The sequence below is a fragment of the Sorex fumeus genome, unplaced genomic scaffold, assembly GCF_029834395.1.
Source record: "Sorex fumeus unplaced genomic scaffold, SorFum_2.1 ptg000024l, whole genome shotgun sequence".
NCBI classification, from domain to species: Eukaryota; Metazoa; Chordata; class Mammalia; order Eulipotyphla; family Soricidae; genus Sorex; species Sorex fumeus.
The window spans coordinates 55,748,264-55,775,961 of record NW_026606081.1 but is presented as its reverse complement, the minus strand read 5'-3'; the positions used below and the strand labels follow the sequence as shown (position 1 = coordinate 55,775,961).

The window sequence follows — 27,698 nt, the reverse complement described above, 5'->3', positions numbered from 1 at the left end:
TGGAAGGAACTGCAAAGTTGCCAAGAAGTCACGGACGAAATGGAATGGGGGAAATGTGGTAAAGGTTACTGGTGACTGGCAGAAAAGGGTCAGGGACAAGATTGACATTAGCTTGAGTGGAGGACCAGGAGCCCGTGGTTGTCCAGCATAGCAGCTGAGCTGTTTTCATGGATGGCTTCTCAGTTTCCATCCTCACACAGCAGACCCACACGCTGTGTGCACTGGACAGAGCAGGAGGGACAGAGGTCAAATGAAAGCCCAGTGTTTATCTGAGTCTTCCTTCCTGACTTGAGACCCTGCTCTAAGGGGTCTTTTTACACTTCCTGATTTTAGTCCCCCGAGTACTGAGGCAGATACCAGCATGAAGATACCCCACATTTTACCAAAGCTGAGTCAGAGGCACACGAGGCCTTCAGAGTGGACAAAGGGAAAAGAAGCTGCACAGGACATCTCCACGGACGTGGCAGGAACAGTTGGAGCCAAGGACACTGACCACCATGCAAGCCTTTCCACAAGATTCATGACCTGTGGGCTTCAAAAGGGGGGACTTCCAGTTTTTTGTGAGTGAAACGCGAGGCTCAGATGTCCATGGGCTAGCCCAAGGATTGAAGAGAGACAAGGATTAAAGAGGTTGGAATGTGGTCTGGGGGATTCCAGTGCTGGATGTGCACCTTTAACACTGCTACCATCCCCTCCCAAGCCCTGGTTTGATCCTCGAAGGGACCCCAAGGTGAAGAAAACACGGTTAGTCCCACAGACAGAGAGACTGGCAGGCACAAAGCCACGGCAGAGACTGTGCCCAGGGGCACAGACTCAGGTCCTGATGTCGCCACCCAGACACTCAGAGCTTCCGTAAACCCACCCGGTGCCAAGCCAAATGCAACACACCACCTTGGAATGAGATCCTTGGCATGTGGTTCCACCAACACCAGTTGTCAGAAGAGGCTCTCCACGTGCTAGCCACTGGCCACAGTTCGCAGTCTGGCAAAAGTGGCTCCACTAGGGGTTTTGGGTCACGAGGAAGGAATAGGTTCTTCTGCCTCTTCTTGAGTTTTTGGGGACCACCAGTCCCGATGGTGCGGTCTGGGGAAGAAGCAGTCTCTAACACGTGAATCTTGGGATTTCTATCTGTCCTAACATCTGTGGCTGCTATTCCAGGTTCACCAGACATTCTCCGCTGTGAGAACCGGGTGAGTATTTTATCAAGCCACAGTTAATGAGACATAATTAAAGTTTATAGGGTTGGGGTCACATCTGAAAGCAGGAAAAATAATCTGATTGAAATCATCAGGTAATTGTACCATTTTTTTATGGCTATGATAATGTTTTGAAATGTAGCTTTATAATTTTCTACCTTGGACAAACAGGGTCCCTAGCTGAGGATTTTCATGCTTGTGGGAACTGGAGGGATGGATATTCTTTCATCTCTGGTTATTGGTTATTTGCACCTTTTTTCCTGACTAATATTACCAAAGACTTACCCATTTCACTGTTTTTTGCATGGACTCAACTTTTGGTGTTGCAGATTCTCTCGACTGCCCTGAGCTTTTCATTTTATTAAGTCTGCTCTGATCTCTTGTCTTTCTACCTGTGTTTAATCTAGTGCCTTTTCCAACTTCCCAAGATAAATACTCATATAATTGGTCTGTTTTTCAGCTATAACATTTAAGGTCTAATATACCATTAAATTTCCTTCTGAAGTCATGTTCTTACATCCTACACATGCACTGCTATCTATTATCTTTTGACTCCAGATAGTCATGATTTCCGTTAGGATTTCTTTTCAGATTCCTGGGTTATTTGGAGGTTTATGAATTAATTTCCAAACTTTTGGAGATGTTAAGGAATTTTTATTTGTGTAAGTAAATGTGTGAGCAATTTTGTTATGCTTGTAGGATGGTTTCTATATCATTTAGAAACTTTGACATATGGTGGTAGTTCATTTATTATCCTTTTTTTTTTTTAAGTGCTGGGATTTGCAAGCACTAGGCATGTCCTCAACCACTAAACCACTGGAAGATGTTCTTGTTTATGCTTTTCTGGGGCCTTTTAAAAAGTGCTTAAGGCATCAGGATCACTACTGGTAAACTGTGCCAACTGTGCTGAATGGTTTAGTGTGAACACCCAGAGATGTGGTGCTGCTGGGGCCTGCAGTTCTGGGGGTGCTGTGCTGGGGGCCACGAGGGCTGCACCCTGCAATGTTCAGCCACGCAGCACCAGGGACCAAACAGACTAACCCCTGTGCATCTCCATGGGAAATGCTTTGAGAGATATGTGTGTGTGTATATACATATTATATGTGAATATGTGTATGTAAATGTACATATATGTATATATTTTTTTGAGTAGGGAACGATTGTAGAACACCTTCTCCATAACCTTTCTGGGAAAACCATTCCTATTCCTTCCTTCCTTTTGCAATTTGCACTCTATGCAAATAAATATTTATTGCTTAAATTGGCACGAAGAGCCAGGAACATTTTCATCAGCCCGTTAATGAGATCTCCTGAATAACTCTTTATGAGGAGGACTGAATTGAAGCCTCAGCCCAGATCCTGCTCCCCAGTGGCTCAGGGCTATCCAGGGAGTTCCAGTGTCTGCACACCCACCCCGTCATGTGGCCCGAGCAGGGCCTCTGGGTCCTGCCAATTACAGTCACGAACTCTGAGCTGGTGTCAAGATGGAGGAATATCACTGAGCTCACTGCATTTCCCCGACCACCAACTACTGCCATGAATCCTTCCTGGAGTGCACACGCACACACAGACACACAAACACACAGACATACACACAGATACCACAACACACACAGAAACCACAACACATACCACAAACACACACACGCACGCAGACATTGATACATAGTAGGCATCCCAGGGACATTCCAGATGAGCCACAATCAGACCCCAACCCTCAAAATAGAAGGGTTATAGGTGCTTGTGAGACAGAAACCCGCTTCCGTCATGGCACTGTCCCTGGATGCTTCCATTTCTTCTGACCCTTGATGCATCATGCTTTAATATCAAGTTTCCTTGGCAACCCCCGATCCCAAATGGCCATATCCACCTCATCCCTTCTGCTCTTGTGCCATAAAAGATACTCACCTACGGGTGACCTTTACCAAATCCAGGGAGATTTGTTCTAAATGAGGAGTGAAGAATCTGCCCCTTCCCCAAAAGAGTTGTGGCTGAGCTGGCCCCTGAAAGATGTGAAGAGCAAAATGACTGTGGAGAGAGCTGGAACCCAGACGACTCTATGGAGTTTCTCACTGATGCTTGCTACAAAACTCACACCTACATCGTACCTTAAGAACAACCACAAACAGATAATAAAAGGCAAATGTCCCCCCACTTCCCAGTTCTGATGGGCCCTCACTGCTCAATGAGCCTCTGAGAAGGTCTGGATGTACGTGTGTCTGTATCCTTAGACAGAAGAAATAAAATGAGATTTTGCCTCAAAAACCTGAAAAATACTTAGTTTTCTCCTGATGCTGAAAGTGGATAGATATCAAGTGCTTCTATATCCAAATGTGTGAATACATTCCACACATCTGGAATTTCTTTTGCAACTTGGCCATTTCTTTGTGTAAGGGCTTCAGTCCACTGGGTCAGTGGGTAGTTCAATGTGAGGCCGGGGGCTGGCTGGTTACTCTGCCCAGAGGGGTTGGGGCCCACTAGGGCCACCAGGCAGTTCTTGGGGGCTCCAGGCAGTGCCGGGATGGAACTGGGGTCTCATAAACAAGGCCTGAGCCTTGACTCCTGCCCTCTCTCCACTTTGCTAGCTTCTGTTTTCTCAAGACACCATCTGCAGGTGCGAGAAGTGCCCTGGTTCCTTGGACAGCTCCCTCTGGCAGGCCCCAGGCTGCCATCCAGGGCAGGTTTCTAGAAAATAAAAGGTGGCCCTGTGGCATCTGACTACGGGAAATGGAGCATAAGGAATGATGACAAGGGTTCCAGAACATTTCAGAGACACCTGTGCCATGGCCACAGCAGGCAGAACACAGCCCTGAGAGCCACACAGGATGACAGCTCGTCCATGTCACTGACCAGAAAGCACCGCTGAGCCCCAGTTTCCCCAGTCCTTGTGTTATCTCTTCCTCAGGAGCTCTGGAAGAGGGGTGTGAGGCAGCACATGTTCCCCGTGCCTGTGTTGGGACAAGCACCACCTTACACACCACCTCCAGCCCCCAACTGAGGGACAGGTGAGAAGATGGCAGAGTCTTCACACAGGGGCTGGCCCTGAGACCTCCCCAGGAGTCCCCCGCATGCCAGACAGAGCAGGCCCCACCTCCAGAATCTCTCTTGGGCAAAAGGTCCCAGATGCCCAGCATACAGGCCCAGGCACTCAACCCTGGTTTTCCTCAGGGATGAGGACCCTCTAGTGACAAGGAACACAGGTGGCCGCATCCACAGATGGTCCAAGGGAGGGTCTGTCCCCCCCACAGGATACCAGGGAGAGCTGGGGCCCTCTGGTTTAGGTTACAGGCCCTGAGGCCCCAGCAGACTCTCTCCAAGCCCCGACCTCACTGGCTCCCAGCAGCTGCTAGCAGACACACGTGAGAACGTTGCTACAGTCTCCATGGCTCAGGGTCAGCTATGGGAGGCTGAGCAGAGGGACTCTCCCACCTGTAGCCACAGCTGCATCCCCCACCCACATGCAGTTCCCTTGTCACTGCGCTCAGGGGCATTGTGTGGGACATGGTACTTGGGGTTTATAGATCCCGAGTGGCTACCGCCCTGCTCAGCCAAGGGGACTTCTGAGGGCCCCGGGGTGGGGGTGGCAGGGCAGAACCAGCCCCCCTCACCCTCACCCCTGCACCCCCCGGTTCTCCTCAGGACTCTCGAGCTGGCTCGGCTGCCTCTAAGCAGCCTGACCTGTTGAGACACGAAGCTGCCACGCACAGTGCTCCGGGCCAGGCTTCCCACAGACCATGGGGCCAGATCCATAAATTAAATCGAGAATCTTGATCCTGCTCTGCTGCCAAACGGGGCTCATTAATTTCTGTAGAGACTGATGAACAGGAAGCGCGCTTTTCACATTATTTCATCAACAATTAATTCACCCAGGCCGGGATTCATTAGTTTCCTGGCACCCACCGCCCTCCGAAGTGTGGGGAAGATGTTTGTGGCAGGGCCCGGCTATTTAAAGCCTGCGGAGAACCCCCGGGGGCTTCCTGCCTCTCCAGGTGACTGTACCCCCAGACCCCACCCCACCAGACCACTCATTAGGGCTGGGCTGGCAGCCCAGGGCGGACTGGGAGGCGCTCATTCCTGGGACCCTGGCAGGGAGGCCGAGTGGGGCCTTGTGTTAATCTCTGCTTCACTAATGAGCCTTCCAGATGCCTGGGCAGCCCGAGGACAGGAAGCCGGGAGGCTCTGTGTCCTCCAGAGCATCTCTGAAGCCCTCCTGGCCCCTAGATGCCATACACCTGAGTCCTTCTGCCACCTGCCATGCTGGGTGTGGTCAGGGACATGCCAGGTGGCATAAATGCAAACCCTGCTCCTGGCACAGGACACGGCCGAGCTCAGCCAGCACATGCGGGGAAGAAGGGAGGGTGGGAAGGAGGAAGGAAGGGCAGCAGGATGACTGGGCCGAGGTGACGTGGGAGACCCCAGGAGAAGTGTGGGGTGCGTGTCCCCACCCAGACCCCCAGCCATGTGCTGCCCATTTCCAAGAGCGTCACTGTCCTCTACCTATGTGGGCAGTGGAGAATTGTGCAGTACACAATCTGCACAATCACACACAGCCGTCCTGGCCACAGGGAAGGGGCAGTTGTCCCAAGTGAGGGCACAGCATGGGCAAAGGTAACTGAAGGCGGTGTTGTGCCCTGCCAGAGGCTCGGACCAGCTGGAAACCCGTTTGTGGATGCAGACTGGGCTCTCTCTTCTCTGGGGTCTCTTGCACATCAGTCTAGCTCCTGGTGCTGAGGAAGTTGCAGGTATCCTGCCCATGGACTAGGGTGGCCTGCTGTCACCATGGCCCGGGCCCATCCCAGCTCCTGTGATGGTGCCTGTGGATTTCCAGGTCTCGGGGTCCTTCCCAGGAAGGACCAGCATGCTCGCCCCTTCCCTGAAGCCAGTTCTGGGATTCTGGTTGTGGACGCCTGACAGCAGAGTGAAAGCAAATGTTTGGTGGGGCGGGAAGGCCGGCGGGGCTCAGCTCCACGACAACTCCCGCCCCATACCCATGAGCCCCCCACCCCCACCCTGGGCCAGGTAACCCGTGCCCTGACCCCTGTGGTGGCTCCCCCTCCCACCCGACCTGGACCCCTGCTCAGTCACCTTATTAGCGCCTCCTAAGAATCCAGGCTAATGAGCAGAGCCACGGCGTAGTCTCTTACTCATCTGCCTCCTTACAGACTGCAAAGGTCGGGGGCGGGGGGGACTCATGTCTAGACACCCACAGGTGTCCTTGGAACCCCTGATTGAATCTGTTTACACCCCACGCTGCTTTATTTACCCTTCAACACCGGGCTCTGCTTAATTAAGATCGACTATGGCCCTCGGGCGGGCGAGCCAGTGCCTCTCCCTGGCCCCTGGAGTGGTTTTGTGCCTGTTCTTTCCACCCCAGCCTCTGGGCTCATTCCCCCAAAGCTCGCGGGAGCCCTGCGCGGGTGCCCTGATCACGGCCGCCAGGGGCAGGACCGTCTCCAATGGGAACCAGCTCTCCTCAGAACTTCCCCGGAATCATAATCTTCGTGCTTCTCGTAGTTCACATTCTCACCACAGTTTCAACATCCCATCCCCAGGACACGGGGGAATGATAAATCAGAGGCAAGACAGCTCCCCTGCGCGGCCTGGTACGCCTGCAGTGGGCTCTGCCAAGGTCCTCACTCCCGCCAGATGTGGGCTCCTGGGATTAACCCTTCACGCGAGCTCCACCTTCCAAGGCCTGCCGGGAAGCGCTTTCAAGAGCACAGACAACTGCTTTTCCTTGGAAAAGTTGCTTTTCATTTTGTTTTTTCTCTTGCCTCTCCTAGCCTAACAGGGCTTTAAGGAAAACAGAGGTGATGCAAATTCATTTCCCCTGAATAATTTCTGACTGTGGTAAACTTTTTTTTTTTTTGCTCCCCCCACATGGCTGTGTATTCTTAGAGGAAGACAAGAAGAAAATACTCACTTCCAGGTTAGAAATAGCTGGTGCTTTGTTAATTCTTACAGTGACTATTGAGAACATTTTCCTACTGTGGAACCAATCCATTTACATGAATGATGTAATGATGTGAAATATTTTCACAGAAGAGTGTATTCGCAGCCACAATCTAACTTTGAAAGATTTCTACCAACACTTGCAACTAAAGAACTCGGGGTTGCTTTGCGGTAGTGCCTTCCTGGCAGCCTCAGTGACCAGAAACCTTCCTCCATCAAGGTCAGTGTGTTCTGGGCATCCCTGCCAAGCACCGCCAGAGGAGCTGCACTGTCACTTACCTGATGCGCTTGGAGTGTTGTGCCCATGGCTTTCAGTGGACGGCAGTGCTGTGTGCAGAGACCCATGATCCCAGAAAGCTACATGTTCTTGGGCAGGGCGTGTGCGGGGGATGTTTACTTGCTCTCAGCATTCACACGTAATTTCGGTGTGTACTCAGGGTTCACGTGTGGTCACATGTAGTATGTGCACATATGCCCTCCTGAGTTACACGTGATCCCACATATGCGTTTCACATGATCTCAGTGTTCACACGTAAACACACATGTGCATGCATTCCGTGTGCCTTCGGGATTCACACATGTCCGCCACTTTGGGGGAGATGGTCCTGCTTTGAACATGGCAGTGTCTGAGCGTCCATGAAGGTATGTCGGAGAGAAGAATGTGGTCTGCCCCTCAGCTTTACATGGCAGATGGAGGCCGGACAACTTTCTGGGTAAATACAAGAGCTTATAAACTCTCTCCTCTTCCTGTCATCAGATGAGTGGACGCGTGCAAGAGCCCTGAGTCCTGGGGGGCTGTTTGTGCAGAAGCAGGATATGGTGTTGACTAATATCACATGGCATTTGGGGAGTGAGAAAGACAAGGGAGGGATCTAGCAGGCAGTGAGAGGCGGTGGGGTCCTGGGTCCCCGAAGAAGGCGCTAATGCTGAACTTCCCCTGAGCTCTCACAGCAGGTGTTCTGGCCAGCATGGAACTCTGGCTGCCCCCAGCCCAGGCCCCTCTCACACACTCACACCGACAGCTCCGCAGGGCCTGGGCCTGATGGTGTTGGGGAGCCAAACCTGGAGTGTCCATGCTTGGCTGCCTTCTGTCCACAAAGGAAGCATCGAAGGGTCTGGACACAGGACAGGCCCCGGTCATCATTCACACTTTGCCCTCATCCTGGACACACCCACCAACTTCACCAAGGGCCAAGGGATTGGGGAGACCCAACTTGGGGGTGTGTGTGAAGGGGGTGTTTGTGGGGGTTCTGGCATCTACTTCCAACTGCCTTGCTGGAGGTTGGCTGGAAATGACAGTCCCTCCTCCCCTGTGGGCCTCTCTCAGGGGCCTCCGCCCAACTCCCATACATGATCAAACCCTCCTCGTGCTGCCTTCTCTCATTTGCTCTTGTTTTCTGGGTCACACCGACTAGAGCTCAGGAGTCACTCCTGGAAGTGCTAGGTGGACCACCCGGAGTACTGGGGACTGAACCTGGTCAGCCATGTGCATGACAAGCTCCCGACTCGCTGTACTATTGCTTCAGCCTGTTCCAGGTTGCATTCTCTTCACTGCTGTGTGGGGAAGTTTAGCAATCAATTACCCAAGACCCCGATTTTAAAGCCTTTGCTGGTTCCTGTGGTGCCAAAGCTCCCATCAACTCTGGTGTCTGCTCACAGTAAGAAGAGAGGGGAAGTGAGCTGGGGGCAGACGTGCCCTTGCCGGGAATGAGCTCCTGCCAGCTGCTTCCCAGGCACTGTCCCCCCATCCTCTCCTGAACCACTAGACCGAGCTCTTGGCTGACTGGCTGCTTGTGAGATGGTGAAGACTTTTGTTACTTTTCACGCCAGTCCTTTGCCTCTCCTCCTCTCTAGATGGGATCTAGGCCTTCAGAGAGCTTACTAGAGAAAAAAAAAGCCACATCTGGTACCCCACACCCACCCTGTATACCCACAAGATAAACACGGGTCAGTCCATGAAACAATTGCCCTCACTTTAGAGATCAGATGAAGTGATGGAAGTTTGGATGGCAGAGCTAAGAGTTCCATTTGTATTTCAGTTCCAGGACTTGAGCATGTTGGGCATGGTTCCTAAGGGGCTCAGACCTGAGGAGCACAGATCCATAGTGGCCGGAGGCCTGCAGAATGTTGGAAGGTTCCGAATGGTCCCTCCTGCGGCGGGGAGGAGCCTGGATTTTTCGTGTTTCCAGCTCTGCCCTGGGTGGCCTCATGCAAGGTGGGTCCAGGTGTGCTGCACCACAGGCCCAAAAGATGTGGCTCTTGTGGTAAGGTTACAGGTGGGATGCTCAGAGCTCCTTCGGGAGACAGGCTGGCCAGTGAGAATGCTCAGGAAAGGGTTAAGAGGGACGATGCCCTCCCGCCCCTGCTTGTCTGGCATCTTGTCCTCCTTCCGCTGATGAATTACCTGACGCTTCCCTTCTCAGAAAACAACATTTGGTTCTAGTCACGGCTAAAGCCAGGGTTCTGCTGATTTAAGGCCACAAAGGAATGTGCCAGCAAATTGCACAGCTTTCCTATCTGGGAAAGCAGGTCTGAGATGCAGCTTCTCCACAGCACACGCATGCAACCCCCCACCCACCCCCGAGTGTTATCTGCGACCCTCATGGGTTCTGACAGGCAGCAGGGCCCCGCTGACTTTCTGTGGGCCCACCAACCATGTGACGTCTGAGCTATAATTTCAGGGTTCATATTTCAGTGGATTAACTTGACAGTGTGTACAATTAGGAACCACTTTTTTCTTCCTATGAACGTAATCTTGCACTTGGCCAACGTCGGTGCTGGTTGTGCTGAGAAAGAATGGTAGGATCTCAGGCTGTGTCCTCTGGAGTACCAGCCGCTGCCTGGATGAAAGGGTGCATGTAAGAGTCCCCCCCGGGAAGGGTAGATGTGGGGTCAGGCAAAGCTGGGAGCTGCCCGGTGGGTAATCATTCCTTGTGTGATTCAAAACCATACATTAGGATAATTGTTCCAGAAAGTAGTTAGAGGGGAGATGAGCAGATATGTGTGACCTCTCATTAAGTTGCTTCCTTTTCATACTCGTCCAGGGTCCGGCCCCCTGCTTGGCACCCAGTTGCATTCAGTTCTTCAAACTCTCTTGAATCATCTCCTTATTGGGGAAAACAACCCGAGTTTTAACCTCACTCAAGAGAACAAAATACAAGTGTTTTTTTCCTTTTTTTTTTTTTTAGTGGGGGGACAGCACCCAGCTGTGCTCAGGGCACCAGGGATGGAGCTGGGGTCAGCCACGTGCAAAGCCAGGATGGCAATCTTTGTCCTATCTTTGCAGGCCCGCGTTTTCAGTTTAAATGAACAGAGTGTTTCAGAAATGATGCCTGTCTTACTTTCATCCATTTCTTCCTTGAGGCTTCTAGGCATGTCAACCTGAGGATAAAGCAACTGAAAAATGGCCCTCCCCTCAGGGTCTGCTCTCCCTCCCCCCTGAGATCCGCTCCTCAGCACCCCCTGTCCAGTCCTGAAGGTTTCCTCCCTCTCCCTCGCATTCCACCTCCAGACACGGGGCCTCTGCCAGCTCCTCTGGCACATGTCTGGAGCTCTTCCTCCATCTGCCCCTCACTGCTCACACCTCACCCAGAGATCCTTAATCCCCTGAGTTCTTTGCCCCAGCTCCCCTCCCAGAAAAACTTAGTGCCACCAGGCCCCATAGTGGCTGGGAGATGTCCCCTGATCCCTGACTATGACTCAGTGTCCACAGGAGGGTCCCGGGGGAGTCATTGTCTGAGGTAAAAGCAGAGGTGCAATCCCAGGGCTGCTGGCAGCTGTCTTCTCTGGCCGAGATGGGGGCTTGTGCTGGCTCAGGTGGGTGATGCGGACAAGGCCTATGGGGTCAAGTGGAGGGGGGTGAGGGGGCTGTTCCCTGCATGGAGGCAGCTACCGTACGCAGCTCCAGGAGAGTGTCCCAGAGTAGGGAGGGGAAGCTGCCAGTCTGGGTCAGGTCACGGCATCTCAGGGTAGCTGTGTCACAGGCTGTCCCCATGCTGTCCACTCACAAGATGGCCTGACTCTACCGACATGCCATAAATGACCCAGGGGCCTTTGAGTCTCCCTTTCTGTAGGTCAGCCAAACACTGCTTAACCTGTCCCTCCGCTGAACCTCACGGGCCCACAGGAGTGAGAGGCAGAAAGAGACTGGACAACTGGAAGCCAGCCCCATGTGGCCAGAGTCTCAGGGACCGTCCTTAGAGACCACCAAGCGCACTGGAGATGCAACATGTACTTTTTCCACCTGTACCCCCCCAACACACACCTGACCCCCACCTCCTCACCCAGACTGCCTCTCGCCCATTGCCTAACTAACCCTTCCACTCAAAAGTGGAACGTGACCATGTTTCATGCCTCAGGTCCCCCGTTTCAGATGGTTAGTAAGGAAAAGCAAAATGTTCTTTCACTATTTTCATTCCCCCTCACGGTTTACATCACTGAGTATTTACTCCACACCAGGTATCAGGAGTCGTGCTTGTGAAGGGTTAAGCTTCTCATTAATCTCCGGAAGCGCCTTAGTTCATCCACCGCTCCTGGTTTATCATATCATGAAGACCTTCCTGCTTCACTCTTCACATGAAGCATCGTTTCTTACGAAAGTTCGAGGTGTTTACACAGTAAAAATTGTTGACATTTGGTGTTACCTCAAGAAACATTGTTCCTTATCATGAGTATCAAGGCCTGAGTTTCTATTTATAACTCTATTCTATTATATAATATGCAACATATTATATATAATATATTCTAGTATAATTGCACAGCGGTAGGGCGTTTGCCTTGCACGTGGCTGGCCCAGCTGAGCCAGGTTCAATTCCTCTGCCCCTCTCGGAGAACCTGGCAAACTACTGAGAGTATCTCACCCGCACGGCAAAGCCTGGCAAGCTCCCCGTGACATACTCGATATGCCAAACACAGTAACAAGTCTCACAATGGAGACGTTATTGGGCCCACTTGAGCAACTCTATGAGCAATGGGAGGACAGTGCTACAGTAGAATATATTATTTCTTAAAAAGGTAAAGGCCCTCCCGTTGATCGTCGATTTGCTCGAGCGGGCCCAGTAATGTCTCCATTGGAGACTTTGTTGTTACTGTGTCTGGCATATCGAATACTCTCGGTAGCTTGCCGGGCTCTCCGAGAGGGGCGGAGGAATCGAACTCTGGTCGGCCGTGTTGGCCGCGTGTAAGGCGAACGCCCTACCCGCTGTGCTATCGCTCCAGCCCATATTATTTACTACTATATTATAATTCATTATATATTATAACATACTATATATTGTATTATATATTATTATTCACTTGTATTTAAATTCTCCACTTCTCTTGCATATTGGATCTAGGCAGGACTGAATTCAACAGGATGCATGACAGGAAAGTGTGCCACGGGGCTCAGTGCTCCACAGGACACACACCTCAGGAAGGGGCGCTACGGGGCACAGTGCTCCACAGGACACACGCCTCAGGTCATAGGGGTGGAGTGGCCACTCTAGACTGGGAGCATTCTGTCTCCATCCCTCACTCTCCTGAGCCCAGAAGGTGCACGTGACAGTCAAGTGCTCTAGAAGTTTCCAAAGAAGAAAAGCCCCAGAGCATGCTGGAGGGGAGGAAGCGCGTGAGCAGACTTGCTGCTCAGAAACAAAAGCTTCCCAGTGTGCTTGTGAGAGCCGCACACTTGCTCCATCTGCCTGTCAGCGCGGCAACTAGATGAGTCTTGGGCTGGGAAATTATTGCCAAATGTCGGGGGAAGCTCCCTCACCATGCTGGTTCATGGTTCGGTAGGGATCGTGTGTGTGGAACAGAGAGATGTCTGGGGAAACAGCTGCCTCTCTGCCCAGTGTCAGTGCTGATGGGGTGCAAGCACCCCCCACCCCTCACGGCTGCCCAGGACATTTTTTGGGTTGACTCACTGCTCCGGACTGTGGTTCGCAGCGTCTTCTGGGCTGCCCACGCTGTCACTCCTTCTGTCAAATGACTTGCAGACGGGTCCCTGGTCTCCTTTGGTATATGATCCATGACATCCTGACCCAGCCCGCCCTTTAATCCAGGAGGCAGACACGCCGCCCTCGGGAGCCGCCCAGCAGATGTGCTCCTGTGGCTCAGACGCGGTGAGGGGGGTCTGGGACAGACACTTGGCAGACTCTGCACTCCCTGAGCGAATCCTGAAACAACCCCCCCAATTTCTCATTGGCTCATTACCGCAACCAGCAGCTCTGCAGCAGGGAGGCCACATGTTGGTATGACTCTTCACCCCTTTGGACCTTCAGTTTACCATCAAATCTCAAACCCACAGACACCTCTGCTCTTTCCTGATCACAGTGTCCCTCATCCTGATTAATACATTCTACGTTATGTTTGTTGGTGCACACCTGGCAATGCTCAGGGCTTACTCCTGGCTCTGCACTCAGCAGTTACTCAGTTACTCCTGGAGGGCTCAGGGCACCATAGGGGATGCCGGGGATTGAACTCTGGGTGGCCTCATGCTAGGTAATTGCCCTGCCCGCTGCTTTTTCTGCCTCCTCTACATTTTGATCAGTGTAATCTCCAACTGATCAATAGAGCCTATATGCTAGTCCATGTGTCCCCATGCTGGTCAGTGCACCCTCGGTTCTTATCAATGTCTCTTCCACCTCATGTCTGTCTCCCCCATCCTGATCAATGTCTCCAACATCCTGATCAATGCACCCTCCATCCTGATCAATATCTCCTCAGTCCTGATCGATGTCTGCTCTGTCCTGATCGATGTGGCTCCACCCTGATGCCTGGAGCCCCTCCCACCAACAGTGGCCACCTCCTGGAGCTGTGTTTTAGTGCAGACAGCAGCATTTTTGGAGTTGGGGTACAAATGACACGAGTACTTGCATACTCGAAACCAGGCTTGGCTTGTGAGTGTTAACTTGGTACGTGTTCACAAGATATCATTTAGCCCGTTTCAGTGCTCACCTTCATCTTTTGACCTGTTTTCATGTTGTTGAGCTGATTCTTCTCACCCACCTCCGAGGTCCACGACTTCTAATCTCTCAGTTGCATGCCCAAGAACACCACCGCTCCCCTTTCCTGTTGGAAGGGCGTCTTGACTGGCTACACAACACTTGGCAAGATTTTCTTTTCCTCACACTGTTGCTAACATTTCTCACAGAGCTCTGCCATGGGAGAGTCTCTGTTGCTGATTTCCTGCATGGCCATCGTTGGTCTTTTCCACCAGGTTCCCCCTAAGTGCCTTTACCAAGCTGCATGCCCTGGCCAGGACCTGTGTCCTGCTGGTCACATTGGTCACATTGTGTCATCTTCCCTCTTAGAAGGTCTTTGGATCTCATGCCTATAATTCAGTCCAGAGATTTTCCCGATGTCTTGTTCCATTCTGCCCTGTTCCCTTCTTCAGAAAGCGCCAACTAGTAATGTTTGATCTTCTTTGCTCTTCATCTCTATTTCTCTTTTGGAATTTTTACTTCCTTATTTTTCCATTTTGTTTAGTCTATTTTATTAAGCTTATTCACACAAGCTATACTTCATAGTGTGTTGTAAGATTTCTCTGTGTTTTTTTTGGGTGGGTGGGTGGATGGGATGGGGGATTGGATCACATCCAGTGATACCCTGGGCTTACTCCTGGCTCTGTGCACAGGGATCACTCCTGGTGGGCTCAGGGGGCTCCATATGGGATGTCAGGGATTGAATTCAGGTCAGCCCTGTTCCAAACACCCTATCCACTGTGTTATCTCTCCAGCCCCTCTCTGCTTTTCTTGCTTCTCTAGCTGGGAGAGTGTTACAGTGACCATCCTGGCTTTGGGTTTTCCCCAAGGGTTCCCAACTAGAATCACAGGAGGCGAGTGAGTCTGAAAGGCTGCAGTATCCCACAACCAGAGAACAAATCTATGAACTAGAAACTGTGTGTCTGAAGGCCTTCAGATTTGACCAAAAGTTATTAAGAGGGAAACTTAAGGAAACTGTCATATGAGGTGTGATGGACACAGAAGAAACTACTGTAATAATTGTTATGACTGTTATGACTATTATTACCATGAAGACACAAAACCTCACAAACCTAGAACTGTGCCCCCAGGGCACTGTCTAAATTCTAACAGCATCAGTCAGTTTTGCTTTGTCTTGAACTTTGCTCTATGGGGTGGGGCTCCTCCAGCTCCAGCAAATATCGCCGTGGTTCAATGCAAGGAGGATGTGATGCTATTTGGCTGGTGGTGCTGGGAGTTCCCAGGGTGGGCCAGGCAGTGCTGGGGGTGGTGGAGGGCTCTAGGGCTGCGCTCTGTGAAGCTCAGGAGAACATGGAACAGGGATCAGTCAAACCAGGATTAGCCACAAGTAAGGTCCGCACCCTATAACCTCCATGCTCCCTCTGGCTAAATGCACTGGAGAGTATTATTCTTTTGTGTTTGGCTTCTTTTACACCACATAGTACTTTGGAGATTCATGCATGTTGCATGTATGAGTTGTTGTTACCCATTCATTTCTACTACTGAGGAGTAAATCAGGTAGATATTATTCTTTGTATCTCTGGACTGTCCATAGGCATCTTATTGCTCTGGGCTCTTATGAACAAAGTTGCTATAAATATTTGTGTCACAGTCTCACACGCTTTAATTTTTCATGATGCGTATCTGACATGTTATAGCATGGCTGTGCATCTAGCTCCATAGGGAGCTACCAGCCTGGTTTCAGTGGCTGCTCACAATATCTTCCTACCAGTGGTGGTTGAGAAATCCAGTCGCTCCACATTCCATCCCAATGCTGGTGTGGTAAGGGGCCATGCCAGTGGCTGAATGATGAAATTTCATTAAGAGGCATTTTGCATTTCACTAATGACAAATGACCCTGAGCATCTTTCCATGGGCTTAGTGGTCATTTGTCAGTCTGTTCCAAATCTTTTGCCCATTTTCAATCTTTTCTTGCTAGACAAGAGATCTTTACATACTTTGAATCAGTCTCTGCCTGGATCATCTGTGTTATGACTATTTTCTCCCAGTCTGTAATTCTCCTCTTCATTTTCTCAATGACCTTATGACCAGCAGAATATTTTGATTCTGACATTACTTAGTTTATCAAAGTTTTTGTATTTTGTGTCCCTCCGGGGCAGGGTGGTAGGGTGGGTTGTCTCTGGGGCCTTGTGTGGTGATACATGGCCTGGAAGATCAGGTTTAATTCTACGGCCTGGAGATGAGGTTCTGCATGGGCCCAGGAGTACTGAAGCTACCAGGCTACCCTTGGGAGATCGGAGGTACCAGTTACTGGTCTCAGGCCTACTCATCAGTCAGCCAGGGCCCCAGCCCTCTCATCTCTCTTCCAACCCTGTTTTCTGCCTTCCTAAGAAACTCTTGCCTGGTTACCTGCATTTATGCTGTAAGCATCCAGCTTTAGCTTCCATGTTTAAATCAGTAATCCATCTCAAATTATTTTGTATGTGTGTGCTGTGCGGTAGAGATGAAGGTTCATTTTATAGAAAAGTGTATCAATGTAGTTTTTTCCGCCCTGCTCGTTGAAAGATTCCACCACCCCAAATTGCCTTGGTGCCTTGGTTGGAAATCAATAATCTTTCTATTGGGGGCCTATTTCTAGGCACTATTATGTTCCATTCACTTGCTTTTTTATTTCTATGCTAATATCAAATTCTCTAGATTACTGTAGTTTTATAGAGCATTTACAAATCTGGTAATGTGTGTCCTTAAGCTTCACTTTTATTCTTTAAAATTGCTTTACTTGGGGCCAAAGAGACATGACGGAGATTCAGGAGTTTGCTTTGCTTGCAGTCAACCCCAATTTGTTTTGTGGCATTTTTTTTTTTTTGGTTTTGGAGCCACACAAAGCAGTGCTCAGAGCTTACTCCTGGCTCTGCCCTCAGGGATCACTACTGACAGGGCTCAGGGGACCATAAGGGTGCCAAGGATGGAACCTGGGTCAGCCACATGCAAGGCAAGTATCCTACCTACCATACTATCTCTCTGGTCCAGGTTGACTCCAGTTTGATCCCCAGTGTCACGTATGGTTGGTCTCCTGAGCACTCTCAGGAATGATCCTTGAGTACTGCTGGGTGTGGCTTCCAACCCTCGCCTCCCACAAAATTGCTTTGACTATTCTCAATCTTTTGCCTTTTCACATACAACACATATTTCTACAAAGATGTGTCCTTTGTGATTCTGATTGGAATCAGTGTACAGACCAATTCTGGGGGAAATTTAAAATAGCATATGGCTAAACCAACTTTGACCCCTAGCACCTCACATGGTTCTCTGAGTTCCACAAGGAGTAATCTCTGAGCACAGAGCCAGGGGTAAGCCTTAAGCACTGCCTGGTGTGACCCAATCCCAACCCCTTCCAAAAGTTAAAAATAAATAATTAAAATCAACCTTCTTGTCTTAATGCCCCTGAGAGCCCGTGAACGTGGGGGAAGCCCTGCGGGTGGCTGTTTCCCTCTCAGTAACTTCTCTGTAGGAACCTAGACTGGGGATGTCTGACCTCATCTCTGCCGTGTGTGATTGGCCCAGCAGAGATGGAGCCGGAAGTCCCTGGCCACGGGGGCCCATTAGGACCTAGCCGGGCTTTTAGGTGCATTAGTCAGCTCCCTGCTGACTGGTGAGATTCCCCTCATTTGTCAGGGTCCCTGACGTGCAGAAGCACTTTCCTGGCCAGGGAGCTGCGCCTGGTCCTGAGGGGTCTTCTCTGGGCCTCGCTCTGTTCTGCCGGGATGCTGAGCCAGGCTGGGCTGAGCTTGTGGCTCTTCATGTCTGCAGTGAATGCGAGTCGGCTTTTCTTCCTGAGTCTGGGCCTTGCACCTCGCTGGCATGTCTGGGGCATCAGCTTGAAGCTGAGCAGACTGACTCGCTGTTGAATGTGGGACCTGAAGGCCAATGCAGAGGAACATCGTGGACCACCACTGGGTGAGTCTGTGTTCAAGGCAGGGGTGGAGGGGTGGGCGGAAGCCATGTGCTGTCCCTGCACTCCAGGGGAGAGGCAGCAGGGATGGCAGAGCCCAGGCACATATGTGGTCTCAGGAGCTCACTCAGGGCCTGCGCATCCAACTGTCTGCCCAGTGGCTGACGGCCCCCAGGGGTGACCCTAGGCCCCAGCAGGCAAGAAGCTCCCGGATGGCTGTGAGGCCTCAAGCCCCACCCCCAGCATAACCCCCTATTCCAGGCTGACTCGGCCACATGGTTTGTGCTTCCTGATGCCACAAGTGTGTGACCTCCAGCAAGCAGCATGCCAAGTAAGTGCCACATCGAGTGTATAAGCATAAGCCAAGTGTGTAAGGACCCTCTTACCCCCGCCTTGAATACAGACTCACCCAGTGGTGGTTCGCGATGTTCTTTTGCATGGCCTTCAGGTCCCACATTCAACAGCGAGTCAGTCTGCTCGGCTTCAACCTGATGCCCCAGACATGCCAGCGAGGTGCAAAGCCCAGACTCATCCATAAGTACATAAGCACAAACCAAATTTATAAGCACCACAGCAAGTGTGTAAGTGCCACACTGAGTGTGTAAGCACAAGCCAAGTGTGTAAAGACCAATGAGTATGTAAGCACAGACCAAGCTTGTGAGCACCACAGCAGGTGTGTAAGTGCCACGCTGAGTGTGTAAGCATGAGCCAAATGATAAGGACCGAGTGTGTAAGCATGAGTCAAATGTGTAAGGGCGACAGAGAGTGTAAGCATGAACCAACCAATAATGTGCGTGTCACACTGAGTATGTAGGCACAAACCAAGTGTGTAAGCACCACAGCAAGCATGTGAGTGCTGACCGAGTGTGAGTCTGGCATCACCTTGACAACACAGTACATGAATACTATAAACCCAAAGCAGCTCGGAAGGCCAATGATGAAGGCCCGTAGCGACTAACAAGCCAAGAACAGAGCCTTCAGAAATGCCTAATTAACACAAGAGGAAGAAGAAATGAGGGGGAAGCCACTGGTGGCTGGTGGTCAGTGGCCATCAGTCGACAACATTGCCATGTTGGGTGGGAAATGAAGGCTGGAGATAAGACACTCACTTTACACAAAGACCTTTAAAAACGCAAAGCTGGTGAGGACAGATGGATGGATGGGCATGAGGGTACTGTGCCCCTCAGAGGCCACCTCTGCACCCCTCTCCCAGACAAACATCCTGTCCTGAAGCCCACTCAGTCCACGGCTGGACTGACGGCAACAGAAGCTCCACTCACTTTTACGGAATCCAAACGGGCAGAGCAGGGCTGTGTCCCATTCCATCAGCCCAGAGAGCCCTGGCCTTCGCACCGGCTGGAAGGACAAGCAGATCTATGGCTCAGGTCTCCTGTGACCTCTCCCACCACCATCAAAGCCACATGTGGTCTGTAGATCACGGGAGCTCGGGGGTGGCACACACAGCCCTCATTCTAAAGAACATCCAAGAGTTTCCTTTCTAAAACTCACTGAAGTTTTCCCACAGCCGTATGTCAGCAGTGAGGCCTGGTCCTGGCTCACTGGCCAGAAGACAGCCTGGAAGAAGCTCAGACCAATCTGACCTCACAGCGATGGGGCTGGCTACCTTCCTCTGTGACAGCTGAATGTTCTCAGGAAACACGCAACCAACTTGTTGGCTTTGTATCACTGACACTCCAGTATGTCCTCTGAACCCTCAGATGCCCTCTCTCCTCCTCCTGCTTTGGAGTCAAATTCTTATTCTGCCCTCAGCAAGTGCCACAGACACCATGGTCCCGGCCACCAGGCCCTGAGACAGTTGGGACTCTCACTCTCACTACATCATAGCAAAGCAGTGAGGAAGAACTGTTGCGCTGCCATCATATTTCCTCATTTACCATTTTAAAGAATCATCTTATTTTACCTTGTTTTATTAGCTATGCATCAGCACTAATTCAGACTCAGTGCCAGAAATCCAGAAGCTGCCTTCTACAAACACATGTGCTCCCTCTCTGTCCCCTGGGTTTCTCTCCGAGATGGCCAGACTGGGAGCACAGGAGACCCACCTTCACATCTGCCTCCTGTTGATGTCTGGCCCAGCACTGCAAAGACCATGTCTGTGTCTCTGCAGCAGAGAAGGGCTGTCCACAGTGGTATGTGTTGGGGGACTTGGAGGGTCCTGTCTGCTCCTCAGGAGACCCCCAGTTCTGTTCTCAGTCGTGATCCCTCCACCATTGGCAGTACCTGACACTCCTGGGCTTCGTGCTGGGCAGCAGTCCCCCATGGTGCTCATGTCCTCAGCAGGCAACAGTGCTCTCAGTACCATGGCTCAGCCACTTCCCATTGTCCCCAAGTTGGCAGACACCTGCCTCTCCTCGGGTCCCGTCTGCCACCTTGCTGTGTCCCTCGAGGCAGAGGGAAAACAATGCTGTGAGTGCTTGTGACACAGAAAGCTTTGCCCTGTGTGGGAACAGCAGGTTTAGGGGTTAGAGGGTGTAGAGGTTCACTCTACCTCTCCCCCATGAGCCAAAGAACAGGGACCTTTTCCTGAGCTGGACCTTTGGGGACAGTGGTACTTGTCCCCACACTGGTGGTCCTTCTCAGAAAAGACACCAGACCAGCTCCCGTGGGACTGTTCCCTCGACCTCCCAGCCTCGCTCACCCCTCCTTTGCTCCCCCAAATGGCACAGCCCTGGGTGTGTGCTGGCCACCTGCAGATTGGTGTCGGGGTGAATTCCACTCATGTCCAGGAAGGGGGTAGGAAAGCACCACTTTGGCCATCTGGTGCCCAGGTGGATGATTGGGGCTCGTCAGGTCTGTGTGCTACTCCCAGGGAGCCTTCCCAGGCCTGCGCTAAGGTGGATCTGCCAGGGGCGGCAGAAAATGGGAAAGGGAAGAGATACCAAAGGTGACCTGTCAGATGTCTTCCTCTGTGTCTTTTAAAACAAAATAGTCGAGCTGAGTGTCCTCGCCTCTCTTCATCCCAAGCATCTGGGGAACCCTTTGCAATCTGTACAGCGATTCGTGACTGTGTGCCAAGAGCTGTCAACTCCCATTCTAAATAGTAGGTACAGGGAGTCACTGCATATCAAAGAGAAATTCAATCTGTGGGCACGAATGTTGGGGGGAGGGGTCCATCTGCACTGGAAACAGGAAAGAAAACTGGAGCTTCCTGGGGAGGCCTGACCAGCCTCCTTATGGACAGGACCCGAAGCAGAGGAAGAGAGAGGGCAGAAGTCGCCATGCATCTGCAGAGCAGTGCTGTGTAGGTGTGCCTTGTATGACCCTTCCCAGGAGAGCTGCCCTTGGGGACACGCCAGGCACTGTGAGCCTTCTTTGTCACATGTGACCCATGGGAGACTGTTGGACTGTAGACTCTGGGGAAATGGCTCATTAAGGAAATTGGTACTTTGGCACGGAAGCAAATTGGGCCTCTCCCTGGGGAGTGGGTGGTGCCTGGAGGTTCCTGGGAGACACTTTATCTTGGGGTCAGACAAGATCTTGTCCCCTCCTCCCCCCCACACCCCTCCGGCTCTTAGACTGTCAGCTGAAGCAGCTGGTTTAGAGTTAAGAAAATTCTGGGATCGCAGAGAAACCAGCAAATTCAGCTCATTCAGTGGAGTTACTTTCAAAAGACATGAAGCTGAACCCCACAAACCACTTAAAATGTTTGCCCTGTTAATATCTGGAGGTCAAGAAAGGGTGGAAGTCCAAGGGCCAGGCTGTACCAACCAGATGACCCCCAGCTCTCAGGGGTCCAAGTGATGTCCCCAAAGGGAAGAGGCTCATGTTTTCCAGAATCAGAGACACACCTTGGATGTGAGCCTGTGACTGTCTGCCATGCCCATGTTTGGCTGCCCGGGGAGAGGGAGGCCTTGCCGGTGGTGGATGCTTGGTGGACGGAGGGGCCTGGCTGATGGGCACCAGGAGAGACAAGGTTGCCTGGGAACTGGGTTGCCAGTCCACATTCACGGGGGGGATGGGGGCTTTGGGCACAAGCCACATGGACTCAATTTTCTGTGGAGAATTTAGGAGCTACCATCGACAAGAGCTGGGGTGGGGCCAGAGAGGAATGGGAAGCAGAGAGCGGTCTTTTTAAAGTGCCTGCCTGGGCTGTGTGGGGTGGGAGTGGGCAGGATTAGGTAATGGTGGTGTGGTCTGTTTTTAAGCAGAAGTGATGAATTTGCAAGGAGAAGGCCCAGGGCACAGGGTTTGTGGCCCTGGCTTTCAGAGTCAGCGCTGCAGCATCAACCTCCTGCCCTCATGAGCTTCCTAGGGGGAAGGACTATGAGTGCCTCCACGTCCCCCTCCTCACGACCCTCCCTGTCAAAACTGCCCTCCGCAGGGGCCCCCAGGATCCTGGCGTCTGATGGCTTCTGTCAGGTCTGCCTGGAAGGAGATTAACTTGACTTTCTTCCCGCTCTGCACCCTTGTCCCTCCTCCCCCGCCCCCCTGCATCGAGGTTGTGAAGTCATCTATTTACTTTCCAGATGTGGGGTAAGCGAACTCACCCTAGTTCTGCACTAGTCAACATGTGCAGAGATGGTGCATGTGTGTGTAATGTGGGTGCACATGTGTGCAGACGTGGCCAAGATAAGCTTTGTCTTTTGGATCTTCCTGGAGGTGATTCGTGTGGGCAGAGCACTGTAAACTCACTCATGTACACACTCACAGAACACACATTCCCACACACTTGCACACACTCACACACATCCACACACTCACAAAGATACACACATTCACAAATTACACACTTGCACACACTCACACACATCCATACTTATACACATACACATTCATATTCACAGAATACACATACACACTTTCACACACAGAACACATACTCATGGTCTTCCACACTCACACATACTCATACACACACTCACAGCTGCACACACATGTACACACTCACAGAATATACACTCACGCTGACACACACACCTGAGTCCAGCTTTGACTCAGAGATCCTGCACTGCCCCCCACAGACCAGGACCAGAAGAGCAACGAGGCTTGGAACGAAGTGGCAAGGGCCCTGCAGCACGCGGGGAGATACGCACCCATATGACAAGAGGCCTGTGCAGTCAACAGCGGGAGCATTGGCCATAGCAGATGCTAAGTGTGTGACCGACATTAGTCCATGACCTGCACGCTAACCTTCGAGGACCGCCCTCTCTTGAGGCAGTGAACAGGGGACACTGAAGGCAGGGGAGAGAGGACAGCGGGGAAGACACTTATTTTGCATGTGATATGATAAAAAGATCAAAATATTGCTAAACTGAAGAACTTTGCAGGAGAATAAAGTGTGCTAGAGTGGAAAGATTGGGGCAGAATTGGGGAGCCGAGGGTGGTGATGAGGAGACTTTCTCTTTCCTGGGTCTCCTCTGTGGGCTGAACAATACCAACCTCTGCTGCTTCTCTGCCCCCTGCAGTAGCGAGTCATAGCCTTACTCAATATTGCTACAAACAGGGGACCCCAGAACAACTAAAGTCCCCGTGTGCAGGACAAGACGCATGTCCAGACTTTAGCACTGTTCTTAAGCTCAGCACCATCGCCAGGATCTGTAGGACATGGCTAAAGATCCTCACGTGCTTTCAGAAGTCTCTGCAGTGCAAGGGCATGATCAGAGACTGTCCAACCACATTGAGATAGGCCTGTGATCCCCAGAGTTTGCCTCCGTGTGTCTTGCAAGCCCACAAGGTGGCAGCCATGGTTCACCAAGGCCTCAGGACCTAACCAACTTTGGGCCTCTGCTTGAGACGGGAAAAGGAAAGCCTTTGGAATAAAACGTGACCGTGAAATGGCATCTGAGCCATAAACACAGACTATGCAGAATGGCCCCTCACTGCACCAAATGTTCAGTCTGGAATGGAGGTGCTGCTGTGGGCATTAGGGTGAGGATTAAGTCACTAACCAGTTACACCTGCTTTCTCTGCTGTCTCACCCGAACCTCGTTTGTAAACACATAAAATGACTCCAGTATTTTTCTATTTTAAATGGGAGCGATTGTCTGGCCTTCCCCTGAACCGATCAATCATTTTTTCCATCAGCTTTGGGTAAGACAATAAAAAGGAAATCTATGCATTTGTTCCTGGTTGTGATCTTGCAAGTTCAAGGCAAACTGCCATGTCCAGCATCTGGGATTCGTCACGTCTGCTATTACCTCATTGACGGGTACACATTTCCCAGATGCCGACAAATGAAAGGCCTGTGAAACTCTAAGGAAAGCAAAAGAGCCCCCAGCTCTGCTGGCTCGGATCTTGGGGGGACATGAGACCTAGGGAGGTTTCGGGCTGATTTTTCTAGTATCTGGCACATGCGCAAATGAGGCACAGGGCTCTCCCGCCTGAGTGACCTTCCCCCAAGAATAATAGAGACAAAGCTGGAAATTGGGGCTGAGGCTAAACTAACACCTCAGGCTCTTGACATCTCCAGCATCTAAACTCAGATCCCCCCCCCCCCAGACTGTGGGGTTGGAAATGCCCAAATCAGGTGGATGCCTCTTTGTGGGGGTGCCCCCCAAGCAATGCTCAGGGGACCTGGGGGTCCCTCTCTGTGATACTCAGCCAACAAGCACAGGGTAACTTGGATCTACTGAGACTTTTGGAGCCACAATGGCCACCTCAAAGGGCTCAGGTGCCACCAGGGTCCTACTCAGAGGCAGGTCTTTGAACTGTCTCTGGCTTACCTGCTTCTGTTCTCCCAACTCTCTGCTGACCTGGCTCACAGGTCACCGAAAGAGCCATGCCTGTATCTAGAAGTCTGCACGTAGACCTTTGAACTCTTTGATGTGTCGATTCTACATCTATGACCCCCTTAGGAGGAACTGGTACCACACACACACACACACACACACACACACACCACACACCACACACACACACACACACACACACACAAAGTACAGTGCGTCAAGATTTAAATAAGCCTCATTTAAGGCACAAAACCCCATTAAGATAGCTTTAAATAGGAAATGAGAAAACCATCGATTATAACCTACTGGCTACACAAATGGAACTGACCGTGGGGCAGAAGCCAGGAGGGGAGGGAGTGCACCGAGCCACTGACCCCACCATGTGCTGCTGGGGGGAATGGAACCCCCAGAGAAGGATACTGAGAGGAGATCTGAGCCTGCCCTGCTCTAGGAGTTGAGAAATACTTGGAAAATGCAGTAGAAAGAAGCAGGGTACCTCGCTGGTGATGCCAAAGGTCCGCCCCTGCTTCAGACTGAAGGCACTGAGGCCCATGTGCCAGAGCAGGCTCTGGAAGTGTCCTGGGAACCGTTTCTCCTCTCACCTTTTGAGATGTGTCCCATGTCTGTTCTTCTCTGATCCAGATGACTCTCAGGCCACAAAGGGCCAGGTCCACCTTCTCTCTGGAGTGGGGGACTGAGGAGAGGACAGGCCGCTTGCCCGACAGGTGGTCCTTCCTGGGCATCAGATTTCTATAAAACCCCTTCCACAAGCTCCTCTGTGGCCAACCTGTGGCTGCCAGTAACCACTTCTGCAAATCTCGGCTGTAAAGCAATGCCGCAAACCACTGCCACAAAACCACCACCACTAACTCACTCCCACAAAACTGCTGCCACAAACCTGATGCCACAAACCCACTGCCACACAATCACCCCCACAAACCCACTGCCACAAACCCATCACCCCACAAACCCGCTGCCACAAACCTGTTGCCACCACCACTAACTCACCCCACAAACCCACCACCATGAACTCATCCCCACAAACCCACGACCACAAACCCACCCACCATTAACTCATCCCACAAACCCCCTACCATAAACCCATAGCCACTGACTCACCCCAACAAACACACCACTAACTCAACTCCTGCAAACCTACTACTACAAACACTGCCACTGACCTGTCACCGCTAACTTCTCACAACCCCCCTGTGCTGACCCACCCCTGCAAACCTTCCGAGCCTGGCCCTGTTGGCCGCCATGAGGCAGAAGCAGCCCAGTGAAGGACAAACATGCTTCAGTTTCTGTAACTCGAGATGAAGCCAGCAGGCATCTCGTTGGAAGGTTCAGGGGCCAGCACCCACCTTGTGTGCATGAGTCCTTGAAATCCACCCCTCTGCTCTGCCATAGCCCACATGCCACCTGCCTGCCATCCAAAGGTAAGTGGCCAAAGCAGCCTTGACCCTGCAAACCCCGCCACCCTCTCACGCAAAGCAGGATCAGGGAAGGGCAGAGGTGCTGGTGGAGGGTGAGAAACTCAGTCCTGGTTCTATTGCATCCATAGAAGACCCAGTTCTTTGCAGACTCCTGGACTCTGGACACATTTTTTAAATGCACCTGAATATTCTTTTCTAAATGTCTTTTGTAATTTTATCTCCCGATGTCCTTTAGAACCTGGCCCCATGCCTCTTCCATTACTTTCTCTGATATAAAAATTGACTTGAGGCCAGTTGTGGTGAAAAAACACAGTTTGTGTAAAAAACCACAGCTAGCTCCTATACATCACAAGTGTTGCATGCTCACGAAGACCCTTTACAAACGGGTTTTGATGTCAGTCAGCTCACAGGAACCCCTTACACATGAGCTTTAATGTCAGTTGGCTCACAGGGACCCTTTACACATGGGCTTTCATGTCAGTTGATTCACGGGGACCCTTTACACACAGGTCATGTCAATATGAATGCAATAAAACTGGAAAAAGAGAAAAGAGAAGTGATGAAGACATTGGAGGCACAGAGCAGAGATGTGACAATTAACAAGTGACAAGGCCACAGCTATGAATAGGACGATAGAGAAGATAGTTCCAATCTCCAGGGAAGCTCTGACAGAAATGCTGACAGGGCGTCCTCACACAAATATGGATCAGCTCCCCTGTCAGTGGCTACATAATGCGTGACACATACCCCAAATAAGTCTATACAAACAAGCCCCCTAATGCAAAGCACAGCACCCCCACCATCGCCATGTAAAGCTATGTAAGCTCCCAATGTAGGGTACAACTCACATCAGCTCATTTTTAATAAGTGAGTTCATCAGTGTCAGGACAGAATGTTGGAAAGATAAGCTCAGAAAGTCTGATTTGTGCAATTTGGATGAAAGATGTGACCACAGGGGCCCCCTCCCCACTCCCCCAGGGATCTTTCTTGAGTAGATTGGAGAGATCTGTGCCCTGGATGGCAGGTGGATGATGCTTTGTAGGGCATGCTTTGAAACAGCCAACCTGACTGAAGCTCATGTGAAAAGAACCCTTGAGCCATTTGCTGTGGTAGAAACAAGCTCCCAATGCAAATAAGATGGAAAAGTCTATTCTGGAAATTGACATAACATTTTATTGCAAACACCTATGGTTCATTTATAAAAGTTATCTTAATAGGTCATGTAAACCCCTGCCCCCAGATGTGTTGACAAAAGTACCACTAATTTAGAACTTGAAATGCAACAAATATGAGAAATCAAGCCACCCAGAAAAAGATTGGTCGCCAAATAAAACATCATGAGGCTAAACAAAAATAATGTTTATTTGGGGGGAGGGATGGTGTTAGATTTGCAGATGGGGGGTTCACAAACTCGTTTCAACCCAAATTATGTTCCACTTGGGCCTCAGTGGCCCAAGAACAAGGATGGGGGTGGGGAGAATAAATTTTAAAAACCGGGATAGGTTATAAATTATATTTCTTACAGCTCATTGGCTTTTTCTCAAAATGGC

General features: G+C 51.1%; 1 protein-coding gene across 1 annotated transcript in view; it reads right to left on the bottom strand.

The window, feature by feature from the left end:
* BNC1 (basonuclin zinc finger protein 1) overlaps positions 1-25,265 on the bottom strand; it is a 67,065-nt gene extending 41,800 nt beyond the window's left edge. Inside the window, exon 1 of the mRNA XM_056113914.1 lies at positions 25,209-25,265. Within this exon, the coding sequence (XP_055969889.1) occupies positions 25,209-25,265 (57 nt within the window). The remainder of the gene's footprint in view (positions 1-25,208) is intronic.
* Positions 25,266-27,698: the final 2,433 nt, after the last annotated feature.